The sequence below is a fragment of the Oncorhynchus keta genome, chromosome 13, assembly GCF_023373465.1.
Source record: "Oncorhynchus keta strain PuntledgeMale-10-30-2019 chromosome 13, Oket_V2, whole genome shotgun sequence".
Classification (NCBI taxonomy): Eukaryota; Metazoa; Chordata; class Actinopteri; order Salmoniformes; family Salmonidae; genus Oncorhynchus; species Oncorhynchus keta.
In genome coordinates this window covers 20,285,709-20,307,228 of record NC_068433.1, presented here as the reverse complement: position 1 = coordinate 20,307,228, position 21,520 = coordinate 20,285,709, and the positions used below count along the sequence as shown (strand labels likewise).

General features: G+C 44.4%; 1 protein-coding gene across 36 annotated transcripts in view; it reads left to right on the top strand.

The window, feature by feature from the left end:
* LOC118391990 (thyroid receptor-interacting protein 6-like) overlaps positions 1–21,520 on the top strand; it is a 75,040-nt gene that overhangs the window by 42,184 nt on the left and 11,336 nt on the right. For 6 of the 36 annotated variants that reach the window (XM_052459547.1, XM_052459549.1, XM_052459550.1 and 3 more), the window contains 3 exons: positions 15,644–15,780; positions 16,036–16,149; positions 19,691–19,901. The exons of 9 other annotated variants lie outside the window; for them this stretch is intronic. In XM_052459547.1, the coding sequence (XP_052315507.1) occupies positions 15,644–15,780; positions 16,036–16,149; positions 19,691–19,901 (462 nt within the window). Of the gene's footprint in view, positions 1–14,623; positions 14,772–15,127; positions 15,337–15,643; positions 15,781–16,035; positions 16,150–19,690; positions 19,902–20,202; positions 20,340–20,601; positions 20,716–20,923; positions 21,494–21,520 lie in introns of those variants that run through there. 21 more of the 36 variants (XM_052459552.1, XM_052459551.1, XM_052459546.1 and 18 more) reach the window with 13 other exon arrangements.

Genomic DNA, 21,520 nt, shown 5'->3' with positions numbered 1-21,520 from the left:
ACCTGCAGAGCGAAGTGCGAATGCGACCGCTCGCTCCAACCCGGAACCGGGTACCTGCTGTCTTTGCTTTCCTGTGATTGCTTTATGCCTCTCTCATGTCAATATGCCTTGTATACTGTTTAGGGCAGCTCTCATTGTTTTATCTTCTTAGGGCTATGCTCCATTTCCCCCAGAATGACATGCCCAAAGTAAACTGCATGTTGCTCAGACCCTGAAGCCATGATATGCATATAATTGGTACCATTGGAAAGAAAACACTTTGAAGTTGGTAGAAATGATAAAATAATGTAGGAGAATTTGTTTTTTTGAGACCATGGTCTTACAAAGGCAGGTATAAAGGTATACTTAATTCGAGCTCCCAGGATGCAATTCCAATGGCTTCCATAGGGTGTCAGCAGTTTATGTTTAAGGATTCAGACTTGTAACTTCCAAAATGAATAAGAAATATCAGTTGTACTACAGGGACAGTCTTGGAAATTTGTTTTCGGCCATGCCATGAAGACCAGACGCACCTGCTAAAATCGGTTTGGACATACTACTTTCCGTAAGAAATATTATAGTTGTTTACATTTTAAGGTATCTGAGGAGTAAATAAATGGATTTTGACTTGTTGAAACAAAGTTTAGGGGTAGATTTTCCGATTCCTTTCTCTGCAGTTGAACGAGTGTGTCACGGTCTGACCATCGTTCGTATGTGTTTTCCTTGTTTTAGTGTTGGTCAGGACGTGAGCTGGGTGGGCATTCTATGTTGTGTGTCTGGTTTGTCTATTTCTATGTTTGGCCTGATATGGTTCTCAATCAGAGGCAGGTTTTAGCCATTGTCTCTGATTGGGAACCATATTTAGGTAGCCTGTTTTGTGTTGGGTTTTGTGGGTGATTGTCTTTAGTGTCTTGATGTCCTTATTCTGTGTGTATGTGCACCAGTATGAGGCTGTTTCGGTTTTCGTTACGTTTATTGTTTTGTAGTGTTTAATATAGATTTGTTATGTTTGTTGAATAAACATGGATCGCAATCTACACGCTGTATTTTGGTCCGACTCTACATCACCACAAGAGAACCGTTAGAGTGGGTTACTCAAATCGATGGCACCAGCTAAACTGACTTTTGGATATAAAGAAGGATTTTATCTAACAAAAGGACACTACATGTTATATCTGGGACCCTTTGGATGACAAATCAGAGGAAGATTTTCAAAAAGTGAATATGTAATCACTATTTGTGAATTTATGAAACTTATGCCGGTGGAAAAATATTTAGATGTGGGGCCCCGACCTCAAGCAATGGCATGCTTTCGCTGTAATAGCTACTGTAAATCGGACAGTGCAGTTAGATTACCAAGAATTTAAGCTTTCAATCCGATATAAGACACGTGTATGTACAGTGGGGCAAAAAGTTCTCCCACTTAAAAAGATGAGAGAGGTCTGTAATTTTCATCATAGGTACACTTCAACTATGACAGACAAAATGAGAAAAGAATCCAGAAAATCACACTAGGATTTTTTTTAATGAATTTATTTGCAAAATAAGTATTTGGTCACCTACAAACAAGCAAGATTTCTGGCTCTCACAGACCTGTAACTTATTATTTAAGAGGCTCTGTCCTCCACTCGTTACCTGTATTACTGGCACCTGTTTGAACTTGTTATCTGTATAAAAGACACCTGTCCACAACCTCAAACAGTCACACTCCAAACTTCACTATGGTCAAGACCAAAGATCTTTCAAAGGACACCAGAAACAAAATTGTAGACCTGCACCAGACTGGGAAGACTGAATCTGCAATAGGTAAGCAGCTTGGTTTGAAGAAATCAACTGTGGGAGCAATTATTAGAAAATGGAAGACATACAAGACCACTGATAATCTCCCTAGATCTGGGGCTCCACGCAAGATCTCACCCCATGGGGTCAAAATGATCACAAGAACGGTGAGCAAAAATCCCAGAACCACACGGGGGGACCTAGTAAATGACCTGCAGAGAGCTGGGACCAAAGTAATAAAGCCTACCATCAGTAACACACTACGCCGCCAGGGACTCAAATCCTGCAGTGCCAGACGTGTCCCCCTGCTTAAGCCAGTACATGTCCAGGCCCATCTGAAGTTTGCTAGAGAGCATTTGGATGATCCAGAAGAAGATTGGGAGAATGTCATATGGTCAGATGAAACCAAAATATAACGTTTTGGTAAAAACTCAACTTGTCGTGTTTGGAGGACAAAGAATGCTGAGTTGCATCCAAAGAACACCATACCTACTGTGAAGCATGGGGGTGGAAACATCATGCTTTGGTACTGTTTTTCTGCAAGGGGACCAGGACGACTGATCCGTGTAAAGGAAAGAATGAATGGGGCCATGTATCGTGAGATTTTGAGTGAGAACCTCCTTCCATCAGCAAGGGCATTGAAGATGAAATGTGGCTGGGTCTTTCAGCATGACAATGATCCCAAACACACCGCCCGGGCAACGGAGTGGCTCCGTAAGAAGCATTTCAAGGTCCTGGAGTGGCCTAGCCAGTCTCCAGATCTCAACCCCATAGATAATCTTTGGAGGGAGTTAAAAGTCAGTGAAAATTACAGGCCTCATCTTTTTAAGTGGGAGAACTTGCACAATTGGTGGCTGACTAAATACTTTTTTGTCCCACTGTACCGAAATGTTTAATATCCATAATTCTGATTATCTTTTGAATTGCACGCCCTTCAGTTTCACCTGAAGTTTTCCTGCTAGCGGGATGCCTAGCCCTTTACTGCCCTAGCCCTTTACTGCGGAGCCCTTATTCCCTCTCAACATGTCAGATAGCCCTTTTGTCCCATCCCCCACACATGTGGAGACCGCACCTAGCTTAACTGGCGCCTGCAACCTCATCTTCACTCAATGCCTATGTTTACCTCCACTGTCCTCGCACCCTACCATACCCTTGCCTGTACACTATGCCCTGACTCTATCCTACCACACCCAGAAATCTGCTCCTTTTAATTCTGTTCCGAAAGCACTAGACGACCAGTTCAAATAGCCTTTAGCCATACCCTCATCCTATTCCTCCTCTGTTCCTCTGGTGAAGTAGAGGTTAACCCAGGCCCTGCGTGTCCCCAGGTGCTCATTTGTTGACTTCTGTAACCTTAAAAACCATGGGGTAATTCGGGTTAATTCATGTTTTTCATCAAAGCCTCCTCCCTAAATTTGCTTTATTCACTGCTTTAGCACACTCCTCTAACCCTGATGTCCTAGCCTTGTCTGAATTCTAGCATAGGAAGGCCACCAAAACTTCTGAAATTTCCATCCCCAATTATCGTTCAAGATAGAACTGCTAAAGGGGGCAGAATTGTAGAGTTCTGTCATTCTATCCAGGTCTATGCCCAAACAGCTTCTACTTTAACATATATTTATTTGACCTTTTTTAGCTAGTCAAGTCAGTTAAGAACAAATTAGTATTTTCAATGACCGGAACAGTGGGTTAACTGCCTTGTTCAGGGGCAGAAGGAGAGATTTGAACCTTGTCAGCTCGGGGATTTGATCTTGCAGCCTTTCGGTTACTAGTCCAACACTCTAACCACTCGGCTACGCTGCCGCTCCACCTCTTCAGAAATAAGTCCCACACTGTTGCCGCTTTTTATATACCCCCCCCACTCCTCAGCTCTAAGCTGTGCTTGGGCACCATATGTGAAATGATTGACCCCCCCCATCCATCGTCAGAGTACGTACTGCTAGGTGACCTAAACTGGGATATGCTTAACACCCTGTCTTACAATCTAAGCTAGATGCCCTCAATCTCACACAAATTATCAAGGAACCTACCAGATACAACCATAAACATGGGCATCCTCATAGATATCATCATGACCAACTTGGCCTCTAAGTACAGCTCTGCTGTTTTCAACCAGGATCTCAGCGATCACTGCCTCACTGTTATGGGTCCGCGGTCAAATGACCACCACTCATCACTTCAGCGAGTAGGCCTTTCTCATCGACCTGGCCCGGGTATCCTGGAAGGATTTTGACCTCATCCCATCAGTAGAGGATGCCTGGTTGTTCTTTAGAAATGCTTTCCTCACCATCTTAAATAGGCATGCCCCTTTCAAAAATTGTAGAACTAAGAACAGATAAAGCCCTTGGTTCACTCCAGACCTGAATGCCCTTGACCAGCACAAAAACATCCTGTGGCGTACTGCACTAGCATCGAATAGACCCTCGCGATATGCTAATTTTCAGGGAAGTCAGGAACCAATATATACAGTCAGATAGGAAAGCAAAGGCTTGTTTTTCAAACAAATGCATCCTGTAGCACTAATTCCCCCAAATATTGGGACACCAGTCTATGGCGAATAAGAGCACCTCCCACCTGCCCACTTCACTGAGGCTAGGAAACACTGTCGCCACCGATGAATCCACGATAAACAATTTCAATAAGCATATCTCTATGGCTGGCCATGCTTTCCACCTCGCTAGCCCAACCCTGACCAACAGCTCGGCAGCAGCCCAAGCCCCCTCCTGCTTCTCCTTCACAAAAAATCCATACAGCTAATGTTCTGAAGACCTGAAAAATCTGGAACCCTACAAATCAGCTGGGCAAGACAATCTGGACCCTCTTTTCCTAAAATTATCCGCTGCCATTGTTGCAACCCCTATTACTAGTCTGTTCAACGTCTCTGGTATCGTCTGAGTTTCCTAAAGATTGGAAGTACAGAAACCCATTCTAAAACCCCAAACAGCAAGAAATGCATGTGTAGAAGCACGGTGGCTAGGAAAAACTCCCTACAAAGGCCAAAACCTAGGAAGAAACCTAGAGAGGAACCAGGCTATGAGGGGTGGCCAGTCCTCTTCTGGCTGTGCCAGGTGGAGATTATAACAGAACATGGCCAAGATGTTCAAATGTTCATAAATTACCAGCATGGTCAAATAATAATAATCACAGTAGTTGTGAAGGGTGCAGCAAGTCAGCACCTCAGGAGTAAATGTCAGTTGGCTTTTCATAGCCGATCATTAAGAGTATCTCTACCGCTCCTGCTGTCTCTAGAGAGTTGAAAACAGCATGTCTGGGACAGGTAGCACGTCCGGTGAACAGGTCAGGGTTCCATAGCCGCAGGCAGAACAGTTGAAACTGGAGCAGCAGCACGGCCAGGTGGACTGGGGACAGCAAGGAGTCATCATGCCAGGTAGTCCTGAGGCATGGTCCTAGTGCTCAGGTCCTCCTAGAGAGAGAGAGAAAGAGAGAATTAGAGAGAGCATACTTAAATTCACACAGGACACCAGATAAGATAGAAGTACTCCAGATATAACAAACTGACCCTTGCCCCCCGACACATAAACTACTGCAGCATAAATACTGGAGGCTGAGACAGGAGGGGTCAGGAGACAATGTGGCCCCATCCGATGATACCCCCGGACAGGGCCAAACAGGAAGAATATAACCCCACCCACTTTGCCAAAGCACAGCCCCCACACCACTAGAGGGATATCTTCAACCACCAACTTACCATCATAAGACAAGGCCGAGTATAGCCCACAAAGATCTCCGCCACGGCACAACCCAAGGGGGGGCGCCAATCCAGACAGGAAGATCACGTTAGTGACTCAACCCACTCAAGTGACACACTCCTCCTAGGGACGGTATGAAAGAGCACCAGTAAGCCAGTGACTCAGCCCATGTAATAGGGTTAGAGGCAGAGAATCCCAGTGGAGAGAGGGGAACCGGCCAGGCAGAGACAGCAAGGGCGGTTCGTTGCTCCAGAGCCTTTCCGTTCACCTTCACACTCCTGGGCCAGACTACACTCAGTCATATGACCCACTGAAGAGATGAGTCTTCAGTAAAGACTTAAAGGTTGTGACCGAGTCTGCGTCTCTCACATAGGCATTCAGACCATTCCATAAAAATTGAGCTCTATAGGAGAAAGCCCTGCCTCCAGCTGCTTGCTTAGAAATTCTAGGGACAATTAGGAGGCCTGTGTCTTGTGACCGTAGCATATGTGTAGGTATGTACGGCAGGACCAAATCGGAAAGATAGGTAGGAGCAAGCCCATGTAATGCTTTGTAGGTCAGCAGTAAAACCTTGAAATCAGCCCTTGCCTTAACAGGAAGCCAGTGTAGGGAGGCTAGCACTGGAGTAATATGATCAAATATTTTGGTTCTAGTCAGGATTCTAGCAGCAACTAAAGTTTATTTGAGTGCTTTATCCGGGTAGCCAGAAAGTAGAGCATTGCAGTAGTCTAACCTAGTAACAAAAGCATTAATTAATTTTTCTGCATCATTTTTGGACAGAAAGTTTCTGATTTTTGCAATGTTACGTAGATGGAAAAAAGCTGTCCTTGAAACAGTCTTGATATGTTCATCAAAAGAGAGATCAGGGTCCAGAGTAACGCCGAGGTCCTTCACAGTTTTATTTGAGACGACTGTACAACCATCAAGATTAATTGTCAGATTCAACAGAAGATCTCTTTGTTTCTTGGGACCTAGAACAAGCATCTCTGTTTTGTCCGAGTTTAAAAGTAGAAATTTCGCAGACATCCACTTCCTTATGTCTGAAACACAGGCTTCTAGTGAGGGCAATTTTGGGGCTTCACCATGTTTCATTGAAATGTACAGCTGTGTGTCATCCGCATAGCAGTGAAAGTTAACATTATGTTTTCAAATGACATCCCCAAGAGGTTAAATATATAGTGAAAACAATAGTGGTCCTTAAACGAACCTTGAAGAACACCGAAATGTACAGTTGATTTGTCAGATGACAAGCCATTCACAGAGACAAACTGATATCTCATGAGTTCTGTGGTTGCCATGGCACCGTGAGGTCGTCTAGGCAGAGAGCTGCTGTACATTTTCGAATATAATATAATAGAATTTTTGGATAGCTAGCTAGTTAATGTTAGCTGGCTAGCATCGTTTTGATTTGATTATGCCAACTGTCCGGAGGTAGGGAAGAGTAGCTAGCTAGTCCAGTGGCTAGTACGGAACTGTGACTTCATCTGACTGAGTCCTACTACGAAGCCACTGTCACGTCTACTCCGGCTCCTCCCCTCAGGCGGGCGACGTCACCGGAATACTAACGATCGGTCCTGGGATTCATCATTATGCACACCTGGCACTCATCATGATTCACACCTGGACTTAATTACCTCCACTTTATAGGTCCCTCCCTTTATTAATTCCTCTTTTGTTATTATCCCGGTGTTCATGTATTCCCGGCGCTGTTATGTTGGCTCGGTATTTGGTTGTTGTTTTAGTAAATGTTTCACCTGCGCCTGCTTCTCGACTCATAGCGGCTTCATTACAGCCACAGATGGCATGGATGGCGAGACACCATGATGACAACGTTCTGCCTGCTGCCAGCCTGCTCTCAAGCCATTGGCACAGTGTAATTGGGGGCTAGGGGACACCTATACAAAAACTAATGTAGATCACTTTGGATAAGTGTCTGCTAAATTAGATTGTATTGTAACAGTTTCTTCATATTGACTGAAAGTGTACTTGGAATGTGTTACAAGTGTACTTTAGGTATCCTGTAAGTGTATTACAAGTATTCTTCTAGTATTATTTAAGTATACTTTATGCATATCGCAAATGTACTTAGTATGCTTTTAGTATAGTGTAAGTATATTTGTACCTAAGCTTATACAAAGTGTTCACAACAGAAGTGCAAAATGCCACTGGTTCACAGTTACATTAAAGTTGCCACTCCAGCCACAAGTGCTTTGTGAAAGGCCTGTTGTAACAATGGCTGAGGGTGGTAAGTAAGTAAGTCTTGTCGTAGACAGAACAGTCCATAGTGGCAGGAGCCTATCTTCTTGTTTCTGTGGCATTAAGCCACTTGATGTACAAGTACACCCATTGGCCAGGACGCTAGTCTGACACAGGCTCTTACCACCAATCTATCTCCTTCATGCTGAGTGCTAAACAGAGGCATCGGGTTACATTTATAGAGTCTTTGGTAGGACTCAGGGGATCGAACTCCCAACTTTTAATGACAAGGCCATTGTGTTGGTTCCAGGTGCCTTGTATGTGTCAAATTTCAAACTGTAAAATATTTTTTATCCATTTCTATTAGTTATTTGAAAGCATTTTAGGAGATGAAGCACCCCCCTATCCACATCGATGGGGCAGCAGTGGAGAAGGTGGAAAGTTCCTCTGTGTACACATCATGGACAAACTGAAATGGTCCACCCACACAGACAGTGTGGTGAACAGCGCCTCAGGAGGCTGAAGACGTGGTTTGTCACCCAAAACCCTCACAAACATTTACAGATGCACAATTGAGAGAGCATCCTGTCGGGCTGCATCACCGCCTGGTACGGCAATTGCACCGCCCATAACCGCAAGGCTCTCCAGAGGGTGGTGCGGTCTGCACAACACATCACCGGGGGCAAACTACTTGCCCTCCAGGACACCTACAGCACCCGATGTCACAGGAAGGCCAAAAAGATCAACAAGGACAACAACCCCCCGAGCCACTGCCTGTTCACCCCGCTACCATCCAGGAGGCGAGGTCAGTACAGGTCCATCAAAGCTGGGACCGAGAGACTGAAAAAAACTTCTATCTCAAGGCCATCAGACTGGTTAACAGACATCACTAACACAGAGAGGCTGCTGCCTACATACATACTTGAAATCATTGGCTGCTTTAATAAATGGATAACTAGTCACTTTAATAATGCCACTTTAATAATGTTTACATATCTTGCATCACTCTCATATCTATATACTGTATTTTATACCATCTATAGCATCTTGCCTATGCCGCTCTATCATTGTTCATCCATGTATTTATCTGTACCCATTCTTAATCCTTTCCTTTACTTCGATTTGTGTGTATTAGGTAGTTGTTGTGGAATTGTTAGATATTTCTACACTGTCGGAACTAGAAGCACAGACACTTCGTGTAACACGGTTTTATGAACTAAGTGGCGCAAGTTGATTGAGAGTGATTAATATGCCCACTGCACCTATAAATTCAGTGTAATGTATAGAACAGACACGATTCCCTTTTCTTTCTCACAGACACTCATATTTGATCTATACAATACTTTTCTATCTGAACATTCTGTGACATAACATCCTCCTGAACAGGCCCGTGGAGACTCCATCTGCCTGCCCGTACGACTGTGTTGCTGTAACTGAGGTGGTTTGGTGACTGACCACGCTTGTGTGATGCGTAACCTTGCCTGAGACCTGAAGGGTTGTTTTGTAGTCGATGCCTGTAGGTTTTGGCTTGGCAGGCAAGTGAAGTGTTAATAATCAGGTTATACTCAGTTAACAATGACTACAAAAAAAAAACTACTGTAAGATCTCCGGTGTCTGTTGCGCCTTCTTCACCACACTGTCTGTGTGGTTGGACCATTTCAGTTTGTCTTTAATGTGTACACCAAGGAACTTATAAAACTGCCCACTTTCTCCACTTCTGTCCCTTCGATGTGGATAGAGGGGATTCCCTATGGATAGGGGATGCCCTGTCATCATGGTCTGTTATGATTTCCTACAATCGCAATGAATATGATCATGTCTCTACTCTTGCGTACTCTAAAAATAGCCTTTCACCTTTGGACAGCAATTTAGAAATACAATTCTCCAACAGAATGGAGAAGACAAAATATTTGGATAATTTAGAAATAATATCAAGAAAATAAATTACATCTATCTTTTGGATGTCTGTGATACACTTTTACATGGAAATGTTATTTTTCAGTTTGTAGGACTCCACTATGTCTGACAGTACAATCACATACTGTTAATTCTAATTGAGGCCGGAACATGAACAACACCCATATCCTGTAGGTAGGCAGGGTCGCCATGGTGTAAGGACTTGTGTCTTTCCATCTGGTAGTCCTTGTTTCCTAAAGGGAAATAGTTGGATTTACAAACTCCTGGCCACTAGGTAGCCTACCCTATTTTAAATGAATTAATTGATTTCTCACCATTCCTGTAGAGTCTTAGTGGTCCCTTTGCAGTCGTCTAGTGAACATATTTCCCTGTTGTCCTCCTGCTATGTTTTATCTACTGTGTCGTCATTGTTTGCTGCCATCTAGTGTTCTCCTGCTCTCAATTTTTGACCACTGCTATTGTCTTTTCCAAAAATAATTGTTTATTTATTTATTTTTTATTCCTCCTTTTTTTTAACCAGGTAGGCCAGTTGAGAACAAGTTCTCATTTACAACTGCGATCTGGCCAAGATAAAGCAATGCAGTGTGACAAAAACAACACATGGTTGTGAGTTTCACATGGGATAAACAAATGTACAGTCAATAACACAATATAGAAATCTAGGCAATAGATAGGCCGTAGAGGCGAAATAATTACAATTTAGCATTAACACTGGAGTGATACATGCGCAGATGATGATGTGCAAGTAGCCTAGTGGTTAGAGCATTGGCCTTGTAACCGAAAGGTTGCAAAATGAAATCCCTGAGCTGACAAGGTAAAACTGTCATTCTGCCCCTGAACAAGGCAGTTAACCCACTGTTCCTAGGCCATAATTGAAAATAAGAATTTGTTCTTAACTGACTTGCCTAGTTAAATAAAGGTAAAATAAAAATAAATAAATTAAAGTAGAGATACTGGGGTGCAAAATAGCAAAAGCATAAATAATATGGGGATGAGGTAGTTGGGTGTGCTATTTACGGATGGGCTGTGTACAAGTACAGTGATTGGTAAGCTGCTCTGACAGCTGATGCTTAAAGTTAGAGAGGAAGATAAAAGACTCCAGCTTCAGTGATTTTCGTACTTCGTTCCAGTCATTGGCAGCAGAGAACTGGACGGAAAGGCGGCCAAAGGAAGTGTTGGCTTTGGTAATGACCAGTGAAATATTCCTGCTGGAGCACGTGCTACGGGTGGGTGTTGCTATGGTGACCAGTGAGCTGAGATAAGACAAGGCTTTACCTAGCAAATACTTTTATAGATGACCTGGAGCCAGTGGATTTGGCGACGAATATGTAGTGAGGGCCAGCCAACGAGAGCATACAGGTCGCGGTGGTGGGTAGTATATGGGGATTTGGTGACAAAACGGATGGCACTGTGATGGACTACATCCAGTTTGCTGAGTTGAGTGTTGGAGGCTATTTTGTAAACGACATCGCCAAAGTCAAGGATCGGTAGGATAGTCAGTTTTACGAGGGTATGTTTAGCAGCATGCAGGTTGTGCTTTGGAGGACTCATGGCTTTCAACCTTTGTCTCCCCCGAGCCCGTACGGGAGTTGTAGCGATGAGACAAGATAGTAACTACTAACAATTTGATACCACGAAATTGGGGAGATAAAGGGGTAAAAAATTACAAATCTGATTGATGCGTACAGTTCGATTCACAGATGTTAATTTACAAAACAGGGGGCTGCAAACGACAGTTCAAGGGCAGTCAGAGGTCAGTAATCCAGGGCAGTGTCAGTAAGGTACAAAACAGCAGGCTAAGAGCAAGCAGAGGTCAGTAATCCAGGGCGGTGTCCGAAAGGTAGAGAACGGCAGGCAACCTCAGGGTCAGGGCAGGCAGAATGGTCAAAACCGGGAGGACTAGAAAACAGCAACGACAGCAACTCAAAAATGGGAAAACACAAGGGTGGGACTTCACGGGACAAGACAAACTGGCAACAGACTAACAGAAAACGCAGGTATAAATACACACTCATCCAGAGGCGGCGCTCCTAGTAAAACTTAAATAAGTTTTACCTAAATTCTATCAGCATGTTAAATGTGCAACCAGTGGGAAAAAACTCAAGACCAATCTTTACGTCACACACAGAGATGTGTACAAAGCTCTCCCTCACCTTCCATTTGGCAAATCTGACCATAATTCTGTCCTCCCGATTCCTGCTTACAAGCAAAAATTTAATCAGGAGCACCAGTGTCTCAGTCTATAAAAAAGTGGTCTGATGAAGCAGATGCTAATCTACAGGACTGTTTATCGATCACAGACTGGAACATGTTCCGGGATTCTTCCGATGGCATTGAGGAATACACCACATCAGTCACTGGCTTTATCAATAAGTGCATTTAGGACGTCGTACCCGCAGTGACTGTATGTACATACCCCAACCAGAAGCCATGCAACATTACATGCAACATTCACACTGGGCTAAAGGGTAGAGCTGCCGCTTTCAAAGTTCCGGGGAAGCTTATAAGATATTCTGCAATGCCCTCCAACGAACCATCAAACAGGCATTGCGTCAATACAGGACTAAGATCAAATTGTATTTCACAAGCTCTGACGCTTGTTGGATGTGTCAGGACTAGCAAACTATTACAGTCTACAAAGGAAGCAAAAAAAAAAAAACTTCTATGCTCGCTTCGAGGCAAATAACACTGAAATAACACTGCATGAGAGCATCAGCTGTTCGGGACAACTGTGTGATCACGCTCTCCGCAGCCGATGTGAGTAAGACCTTTAAACAGGTCAACATTCACAAGGCTGCAGGGCAAGATGGATTACCATGATGTGTACTCCGCGCATGAGGTGACAACCTGGCAAGTGCGTTCACTGACATTTTCAACCTCTCCCTGTCTGAGTCTGTAATACCAACATGTTTCAAGCAGACCAACATAGTGCCCGTAGCACGTCTGTATCCGTGAAATTCTTTGAAAGGCTGGTCATGGCTCACATCAACACCATTATCCCAGAAACCCTAGACCCACTCCAATTTGCATACCACACCAACAGATCCACAGATGATGCAATCTCTATTGCACTCCACACTGCCCCTTCCCACCTGGACAAAAGGAACACCTACAGTATGTGAGAATGCTACTCATTGACTACAGCTCAGCGTTCAACACCATAGTGCCCTCAAAGCTCATCACTAAGCTAAGGAACCTGGGACTAAACACCTCCCTCTGCATCTGGATCCTGAACCTCCTGACAGGCCGCCCCCAGGTGGTAAGGGTAGGGGACACCACATCCACCACCCTGATCCTCAACATTGGTGCCCCTCGGGGCTGAGTGCTCAGTCCCCTCCTGTACTCCATGTTCACGCATGACTGCACGGCCAGGTACGACTCCAACACCATCATTATGTTTGCCGATGACACAGTGTTAGGCCTGATCACCGACAATGATGAGACAGTCTATAGGGAGGTCAGAGACCTGACCATCTGGTGCAAGGACAACACCCTCTCCCTCAATGTGATCAAGACAAAGGTGATAATTGTGGACTACAGGAAAAGGAGGACTGAGGATGTCCCCATTCTCATCGACGGGGCTGTAGTGAAGCAGTTTGAGAGCTTCAAGTTCCTTGGCGTCCACATCACCAACAAACTAATATGGTCCAAGCACATCAAGACAGTTGTGAAGAGGGCACGACAATACCTATTCCCCCTCAGAAGACTGAAAAGATTTGGCATGGGTCCTTAGATCCTCAAAAGGTTTTACAGCTGCACCATCAAGCATTCTGACAGGTTGCACCCCTGCCTGGTGTGGCAACTGCTCAGTCTCCGACCGCAAGGCACTACTGGGTAGTGCGTACGGCCCAGTACATCACCGGGCCCAAGCTTCCTGCCATCCAGGACATCTATACCAGGCGGTGTCATAGGAATGCCCTAAAAATTGTCAAAGACTTCAGCAACCCTAGTCATAGACTGTTCTGTCTGCTACCTCACTGCAAGTGGTACCGGAGCACCAAGTCTAGGTCCAAGAGGCTTCTAAACAGCTCCTATCCCCTAAGCCATAAGATCAGCTAATGAAAGAGCTCCCAAGACTATTTGCATTTCCCCACCCCCCTCTTCTACGCTGCTGCTACTCTGTTATTATCTATGCATAGTCACTTTAATAAATCTACCTACATGTACTTATTACCTCAATTACCTCGACACCGGTGCCCCCACACATTGACTATGTACCGGTAACCCCTGTATATAGCCCCGATATTGTAATTTACTGCTGCTCTTTAATTATTTGTTATTCTTATCTCTTACCTTTTTTTCATAGCTATTTTCTTTTAAATTAAGGGCTTGTAAGTACGCATTTCACTGTAAGGTTTACTACACCTGTTGTATTCGGCGCATGTGAGAAATACAATTTGATTTGATTTGACAATATTACTTTTGTTTATTATAGACTATATTACTTGATCTTGTTCCTCTATCTCCAAAAGGAAACAATGTGAACAGCAGCTGACAGTGTCAAAATAACCATTGTTAGGCTACATTTGCTCATGAATTATAGGAAAACCATATACACCTTTAAAATGTTTAGCCTGCTGCTACCAAAAGCAGGTTTGTCAGACTGAAAGACTTAACATCTCACAATGCCTTCATATACGATACGCTACAACTTCATTTGGGATCATTTAGAGTTGATCGTAAACGTCACAGACAATAACTATTGTAGTGGATACAGACCCATCGGTAATAGTGGGACAAGCCATAAGTCTCACACCTGTGGGATTTTGTTTTTTGAGTGTGTGTGTGTGTGTGTTGGCGCACTCTGTGGAACAGAGTGATATACTACATAGCTGGATCAATGAGTTAGCCAGCTAATCAATGAGTTAGCCAGATAAACAACCAGCAATAACTGTAGATTTTCTGGTTCATTAAGAAAATTTGAATTAGATGGGTTTTTTTCAGTTGTTAAGTCAAATAGACCAGGGTTTCCCAAACTCAGTCCTGGCTCCCTCCCCAGGTGCATGTTTTGGCTTTTGCCCTAGCACAACACAGCTGATTCAAATGACTGACTCATCAAGGTTTGATTATTTGAATCAGCTGTGTATTGCTAGGGCAAAAAGAAAAAGTGCATCCAGGGGGCCTCAGGACAGAGTTTGGGAAGCCCTGAATCAGGCCATACCTTTTTAAAGTTTCTTTCTGACAATTTGGGCAAGTTAGCTGGCAAACTCATTGATCCTGCTTTCTAGTATATCCCTCTTTTGTCTCTGTCTGCTGGAATTACCTTATGGTTGGGAATGGAGCTGTTTTCCTGCTTCTCAAATATAAGTCTATTGTTAAACTGCGAATGTGTGACATAAGAATCCAGGTTGAAGCATCTCTGGGTTCCAGTGCTTACCTGTGACAAATATGCAAACAGCAAGTTGGTGTGGCAGTGACAAATCTTCTTGCCAAAATAGGACAGTCCAGCTGTTTTGTTTTTATTATAAGAACCTGATTAATACCATCATGTAAGTGTTTTGTTATAGTTTTAAATTGTAACAGTTTAATCACAACCTTTTTTTCAGAATCCTGACATGTCTGGTCCTACCTGGCCACCTCCAAAGACTCTGGGTAGCCCCGGAGAGACCCGTCCCCCAGATGTCCGACTCTGGACCAGCCGTGTACAGACAGCCGCCCAAGAAGGTCTCCTCGGACGCCCGGCCCAAGTATGTGATCCATGATCAGAACAGAGGAGGCGGAATGGCCACTAGGTACATGGCTACAAGATCCACAGGTAAGAGCATGGTGATGGGCCTTACATTACACTGGGATTGTCTTGTGTGAAACCTTGCTATAATGAACTTGTGATGGACTATTGTGAAAATCAGAAGTCTGTTATTCTGTAGCTCAAGCCTTGTAGTACAGCGTTGGACCTGACACAATACTGAGTACATCAACACCTTTGGTGATTAGTTCTTGATGTAAATAAACATCTTGATGTAAATAAATGTTTGTCATGTGATTAATGTTAAGTGTGTATCTTGTGGTTATTAAGTCTTGTTTGTAAATGTGAAGTGCACTGTTTTGTATGTGTTCTACAGCTGGGCCCATGCAGCACCACCACCAAGAGGACCCAGGGTTTCACCCTAAATCTATTGACCACTACTACCAACCACCTCCCCAAAGACTCAAAGAAGACCAATCATTGAACCCTCACATGGACCGCTACCAGCTGATGGTAGGGCGTAATTGCATCTGTATCCTAGAATTCCCACTGATTATTGGTCCATTTCACCATAGTGTTTATTTGAGTTTCTAGGCAAAGATTTGTAGTAATGTAATATTGTTATGAAGCCAGATATTGCTCATAATGTCCAATACTAAAATGTATTGGGACACATTTGATACATTTTCTACCTATCCATATTTTTCTGTTGTGACATTTTATAAAGGCACGCCTTTTTATTATGTGACCCTGTTACAATTTTTAAAGGACCGGGGACCTCCTAAGAAGTTGATTGGACACCACTCCAGCAGTGATGCAGAGATTGACTCGCTCACATGCATGCTGGCCGATCTGGACAGCCATCCACAAAACAGAGCACAGGTAGGGCACCCGACTGACTACATGGGACTGTGAGGAATAAAGGATTCTTCTGAATCTTAATACAGAAACCGTTGAAGTTGTTTATTGTTTTCATATCTGTCTGAAAGTGTTCCTGCCTCCTGTGGATATTTAGGCCTCGGTTATTAGTTGCATTGTAAGGAATTCTGTCCTCCTGATTCCTGCTTCTGTCCTCCTGATTCCTGCTGACAAGCAACAATTTAATCAGGAGCACCAGTGTCTGTCTATAAAAAAAAGTGGTCTGATGAAGCAGATGCTAATCTACAGGACTGTTTATCGATCAGACTGGAACATGTTCCGGGATTCTTCCGATGGCATTGAGGAATACACCACATCAGTCACTGCATCTGGGACGTCGTACCCGCAGTGACTATGTACATACCCCAACCAGAAGCCATGGATTACATGCAACATTCACACTGGGCTAAAGCGTAGAGCTGCCGCTTTCAAAGTTCCCGGGAAGCTTAAAAGATATTCTGCAATGCCCTCCAACGAACTATCAAACAGGCATAGCGTCAATACAGGACTAAGATCAAATTGTATTTCACAAGCTCTGATGCTTGTCGGATGTGTCAGGACTAGCAAACTATCAGTCTACAAAGGGAAGCACAGCCGAGAGCTGCCCAGTGACACGAGCCTATCAGACAAGCTAAAAACTTCTATGCTCGCTTCGAGGCAAATAACACTGCATGAGAGCATCAGCTGTTCGGGACAACTGTGTGATCACGCTCTCCGCAGCCGATGTGAGTAAGACCTTTAAACAGGTCAACATTCACAAGGCTGCAGGGCAAGATGGATTACCAGGATGTGTACTCCGCGCATGAGGTGACAACCTGGCAAGTGCGTTCACTGACATTTTCAACCTCTCCCTGTCTGAGTCTGTAATACCAACATGTTTCAAGCAGACCAACATAGTGCCCGTAGCACGTCTGTATCCGTGAAATTCTTTGAAAGGCTGGTCATGGCTCACATCAACACCATTATCCCAGAAACCCTAGACCCACTCCAATTTGCATACCGCACCAACAGATCCACAGATGATGCAATCTGTATTGCACTCAACACTGCCCTTTCACACATGGACATAAGGAACACCTATGTGAGAATGCTATTCATTGACTACAGCTCAGCGTTCAACACCATAGTGCCCTCAAAGCTCAACACCAAGATAAGGACCCTGGGACTAAACACCTCCCTCTGCATCTGGATCCTGAACTTCCTGACGGGCCGCTCCCAGGTGGTAAGGGTAGGGGACACCACATCCACCACGCTGATCCTCAACATTGGTGCCCCTCAACATTGGTGCCCCTCGGGGCTGAGTGCTCAGTCCCCTCCTGTACTCCATGTTCACGCATGACTGCACGGCCAGGTACGACTCCAACACCATCATTATGTTTGCCGATGACACAGTGTTAGGCCTGATCACCGACAATGATGAGACAGCCTATATGGAGGAGGTCAGAGACCTGACCGTCTGGTGCAAGGACAACAACCTCTCCCTCAATGTGATCAAGACAAAGGTGATAATTGTGGACTACAGGAAAAGGACTGAGGATGCCCCCATTCTCATCGACGGGGCTGTAGTGAAGCAGGTTGAGAGCTTCAAGTTCCTTGGCGTCCACATCACCAACAAACTAACATGGTCCAAGCACATCAAGACAGTTGTGAAAAGGGCACGACAATACATATTCCCCCTCAGAAGACTGAAAAGATTTGGCATGGGTCCTTAGATCCTCAAAAGGTTTTACAGCTGCACCATCAAGCATTCTGACAGGTTGCACCCCTGCCTGGTGTGGCAACTGCTCGGCCTCCGACCGCAAGGCACTACTGGGTAGGGCGTACGGCCCAGTACATCACCGGGGCCAAGCTTCCTGCCATCCAGGACATCTATACCAGGTGGTGTCATAGGACTGCCCTAAAAATGGTCAGACTTCAGCAACCCTAGTCATAGACTGTTCTGTCTGCTACCGCACTGCAAGTGGTACCGGAGCACCAAGTCTAGGTCCAAGAGGCTTCTAAACAGCTCCTATCCCCTAAGCCATAAGATCAGCTAATGAAAGAGCTCCCAAGACTATTTGCATTTCCCCACCCCCCCCTCTTCTACGCTGCTGCTACTCTATTATCTATGCATAGTCACATTAATAAATCTACCTACATGTACTTATTACCTCAATTACATCGACACCGGTGCCCCCACACATTGACTATCTACCGGTAACCCCTGTATATAGCCCCGATATTGTAATTTACTGCTGCTCTTTAATTATTTGTTAATCTTATCTCTTACCTTTTTTTCATAGCTATTTTCTTAACTGCATTGTTGGTTAAATTAAGGGCTTGTAAGTAAGCATTTCACTGTAAGGTCTATTACACCTGTTGTATTCGGCGCATGTGACAAATACAATTTGATTTGACAAGATTAATTTTGTTTATTATAGACTATATTACTTGATCTTGTTCCTCTATCTCCAAAAGGAAACAATGTGAACAGCAGCTGACAGTGTCAAAATAACCATTGTTAGGCTACATTTGCTCATGAATTATAGGAAAACCATATACACCTTTAAAATGTTTAGCCTGCTGCTACCAACAGCAGGTTTGTCAGACTGAAAGACTTAACATCTCACAATGCCTTCATATACGATACAACTTCATTTGGGATCATTTAGAGTTGATCGTAAACGTCAGAGACAATAACTATTGTAGTGGATACAGACCCATGGGTAATAGTGGGACAAGCCATAAGTCTCTCACCTGTGGGATTTTGTTTTTTGAGTGTGTGTGTTGGCGCACTCTGTGGAACAGAGTGATATACTACATAGCTGGATCAATGAGTTAGCCAGCTAACTTTGATAAACAACCAGAAATAACTGTATATTTTCTGGTTCATTAAGAAAATTAGAAGTTTTTTTTCGGTTGTTAAGTCAAATAGACCAGGGTTTCCCAAACTCAGTCCTGGCTCCCTCCCCAGGTGAATGTTTTGGCTTTTGCCCTAGCACAACACAGCTGATTCAAATAACTGACTCATCAAGGTTTGATTATTTGAATCAGCTGTGTATTGCTAGGGCAAAAAGAAAAAAGTGCATCCAGGGGGCCTCAGGACAGAGTTTGGGAAGCCCTGAATCAGGCCATACCTTTTAAAAGTTTGTTTCTGACTATTTGGGCAAGTTAGCTGGCAAACTCATTGATCCTGCTTTCTAGTATATCCCTCTTTTGTCTCTGTCTGCTGGAATTACCTTATGGTTGGGAATGGAGCTGTCTTCCTGCTTCTCAAATATAAGTCTATTGTTAAACTGCTAATGTGTGACATAAGAAATCCAGGTTGAAGCATCTCTGGGTTCCAGTGATTACCTGTGACAAATATGCAAACAGCAAGTTGGTGTGGCAGTGACAAATCTTCTTGCCAAAATAGGACAGTCCAGCTGTTTTCTTTTTATTATAAGAACCTGATTAATACCAACACTCAAGTGTTTTGTTATTGTTTTAAAGTGTAACAGTTTAATCACAACAACCTTTTTTTCAGAACCCTGACATGTCTGGTCCTACCTGGCCGCCTCCAAAGACTCTGGGTAGCCCGGAGAGACCCGTCCCCCAGATGTCCGACTCTGGACCAGCCGTGTACAGACAGCCGCCCAAGAAGGTCTCCTCGGACGCCCGGCCCAAGTATGTGATCCATGACAAGAACAGAGGAGGAGGCGGAATGGCCACTAGGTACTTGGCTACAAGATCCACAGGTAAGAACATGGTGGGCCTTACATTACACTGGGATTGTCTTGTGTGAAACCTTGCTATAATTAACTTGTGATGGACTATTGTGAAAATCAAAGTCCGTTATTCTGGAGCTCAAGCCTTGGAGTAGAGCGTTGGTCCTGACACACTACTGAGTACATCAACACCTTTGGTGATTAGCACTTGATGTAAATAAACATCTTGATGCGAATAAATGTTTCATGTGATTAATGTTAAGTGGGTATCTTGTGGTTATTAAGTCTTGTTTGTAAATGTAAAGTGCACTGTTTTGTATGTGTTCTACAGCTGGGCCCATGCAGCACCACCACAAAGAGGACCCAGGGTTTCACTCTAAATCTATTGACCACTACTACCAACCACCTCCCCAAGGGCTTGAAGAAGACCAATCCTTGAACCCTCACATGGACCGCTACCAGCTGATGGTAGGTTGTAATTGCATCTGTATCCTGGAATTCCCACTGATTATTGGTCCATTTCACCATAGTGTTTATTTGAGTTTCTAGGCAAAGATTTGTAGTAATGTAATATTGTTATGAAGCCAGATATTGCTCATAATGTCCAATACTAAAATGTATTGGGACACATTTTCACATTTATACATTTTCTACCTATCCATCTTTTTCTGTTGTGACATTTTATAAAGGCACAAATCTTTATTATGTGATCCTGTTACATTTTTTAAAGCACCCGGGACCTCCTAAGAAGCTGATTGGACACCACTCCAGCAGTGATGCAGAGATTGACTCGCTCACATGCATGCTGGCCGATCTGGACAGCCATCCACAAAACAGCGCACAGGTAGGGCACCCGACTGACTACATGGGACTGTGAGGAATAAAGGATTCTTCTGAATCTAAATACAGAAACCTTTGACATTGTTTATTGTTTTCATGTCTGTCTGAAAGTGTTCCTGGCTCCTGTGGATATTTAGGACTCGGTTATTAGTTGCATTGTAAGGAATGCATAATAAAATATATATTTATGGTCCCTTTCCATTCTTTCGTAGCTTAATGACAACGACCACATCTCAGGGGATCGCTACAAAGCCTCAGCCCAGCCAGGAGCATCCGCTCAGGGCAGGCCGTCCATGGGTTTCCCCTCTCACCCCCAACCCCAGTACCGTCGTACACCCCCATACCCCAGTGATCCCCACCAGGGTCTCCAGTACTTCCCCCAGCCACACGACACCGATGCCCAGGTCTCCAAACGGTACCCCCAGCCTGTCCCCGCCTCCTACACTACCGCCCTTACTGGCCCAAGGTTCAGTGTCCAGGTCAAAACAGCCCAGCCTGTCACCTACTCCCAGACTGGTAGGCAAGCCGAGCATGCTTACACCCCTCCCTCACCCCGCCAGCACGCGTTGCGGTCCCCACCCAAGAATCAGACTGGCCCCCAGGGCTGGTACCCTCCCCACCCTGCATCCCAAGTCCAGGAGCTGCACTCTGAGAGGGGTTACAAGGAGAGGGTCGCCGGGTCTGGAGGGAGAGTCATCCGGTGGCCCATGTCCAATAGAGGCCCAGAGACTCATCAATCAGGGTCAGGCTCAGCACCAAGCTCCGCCTATCAGCCCAGTAAGGTGAGTGTCTGGAGTTTTTTTTATTCT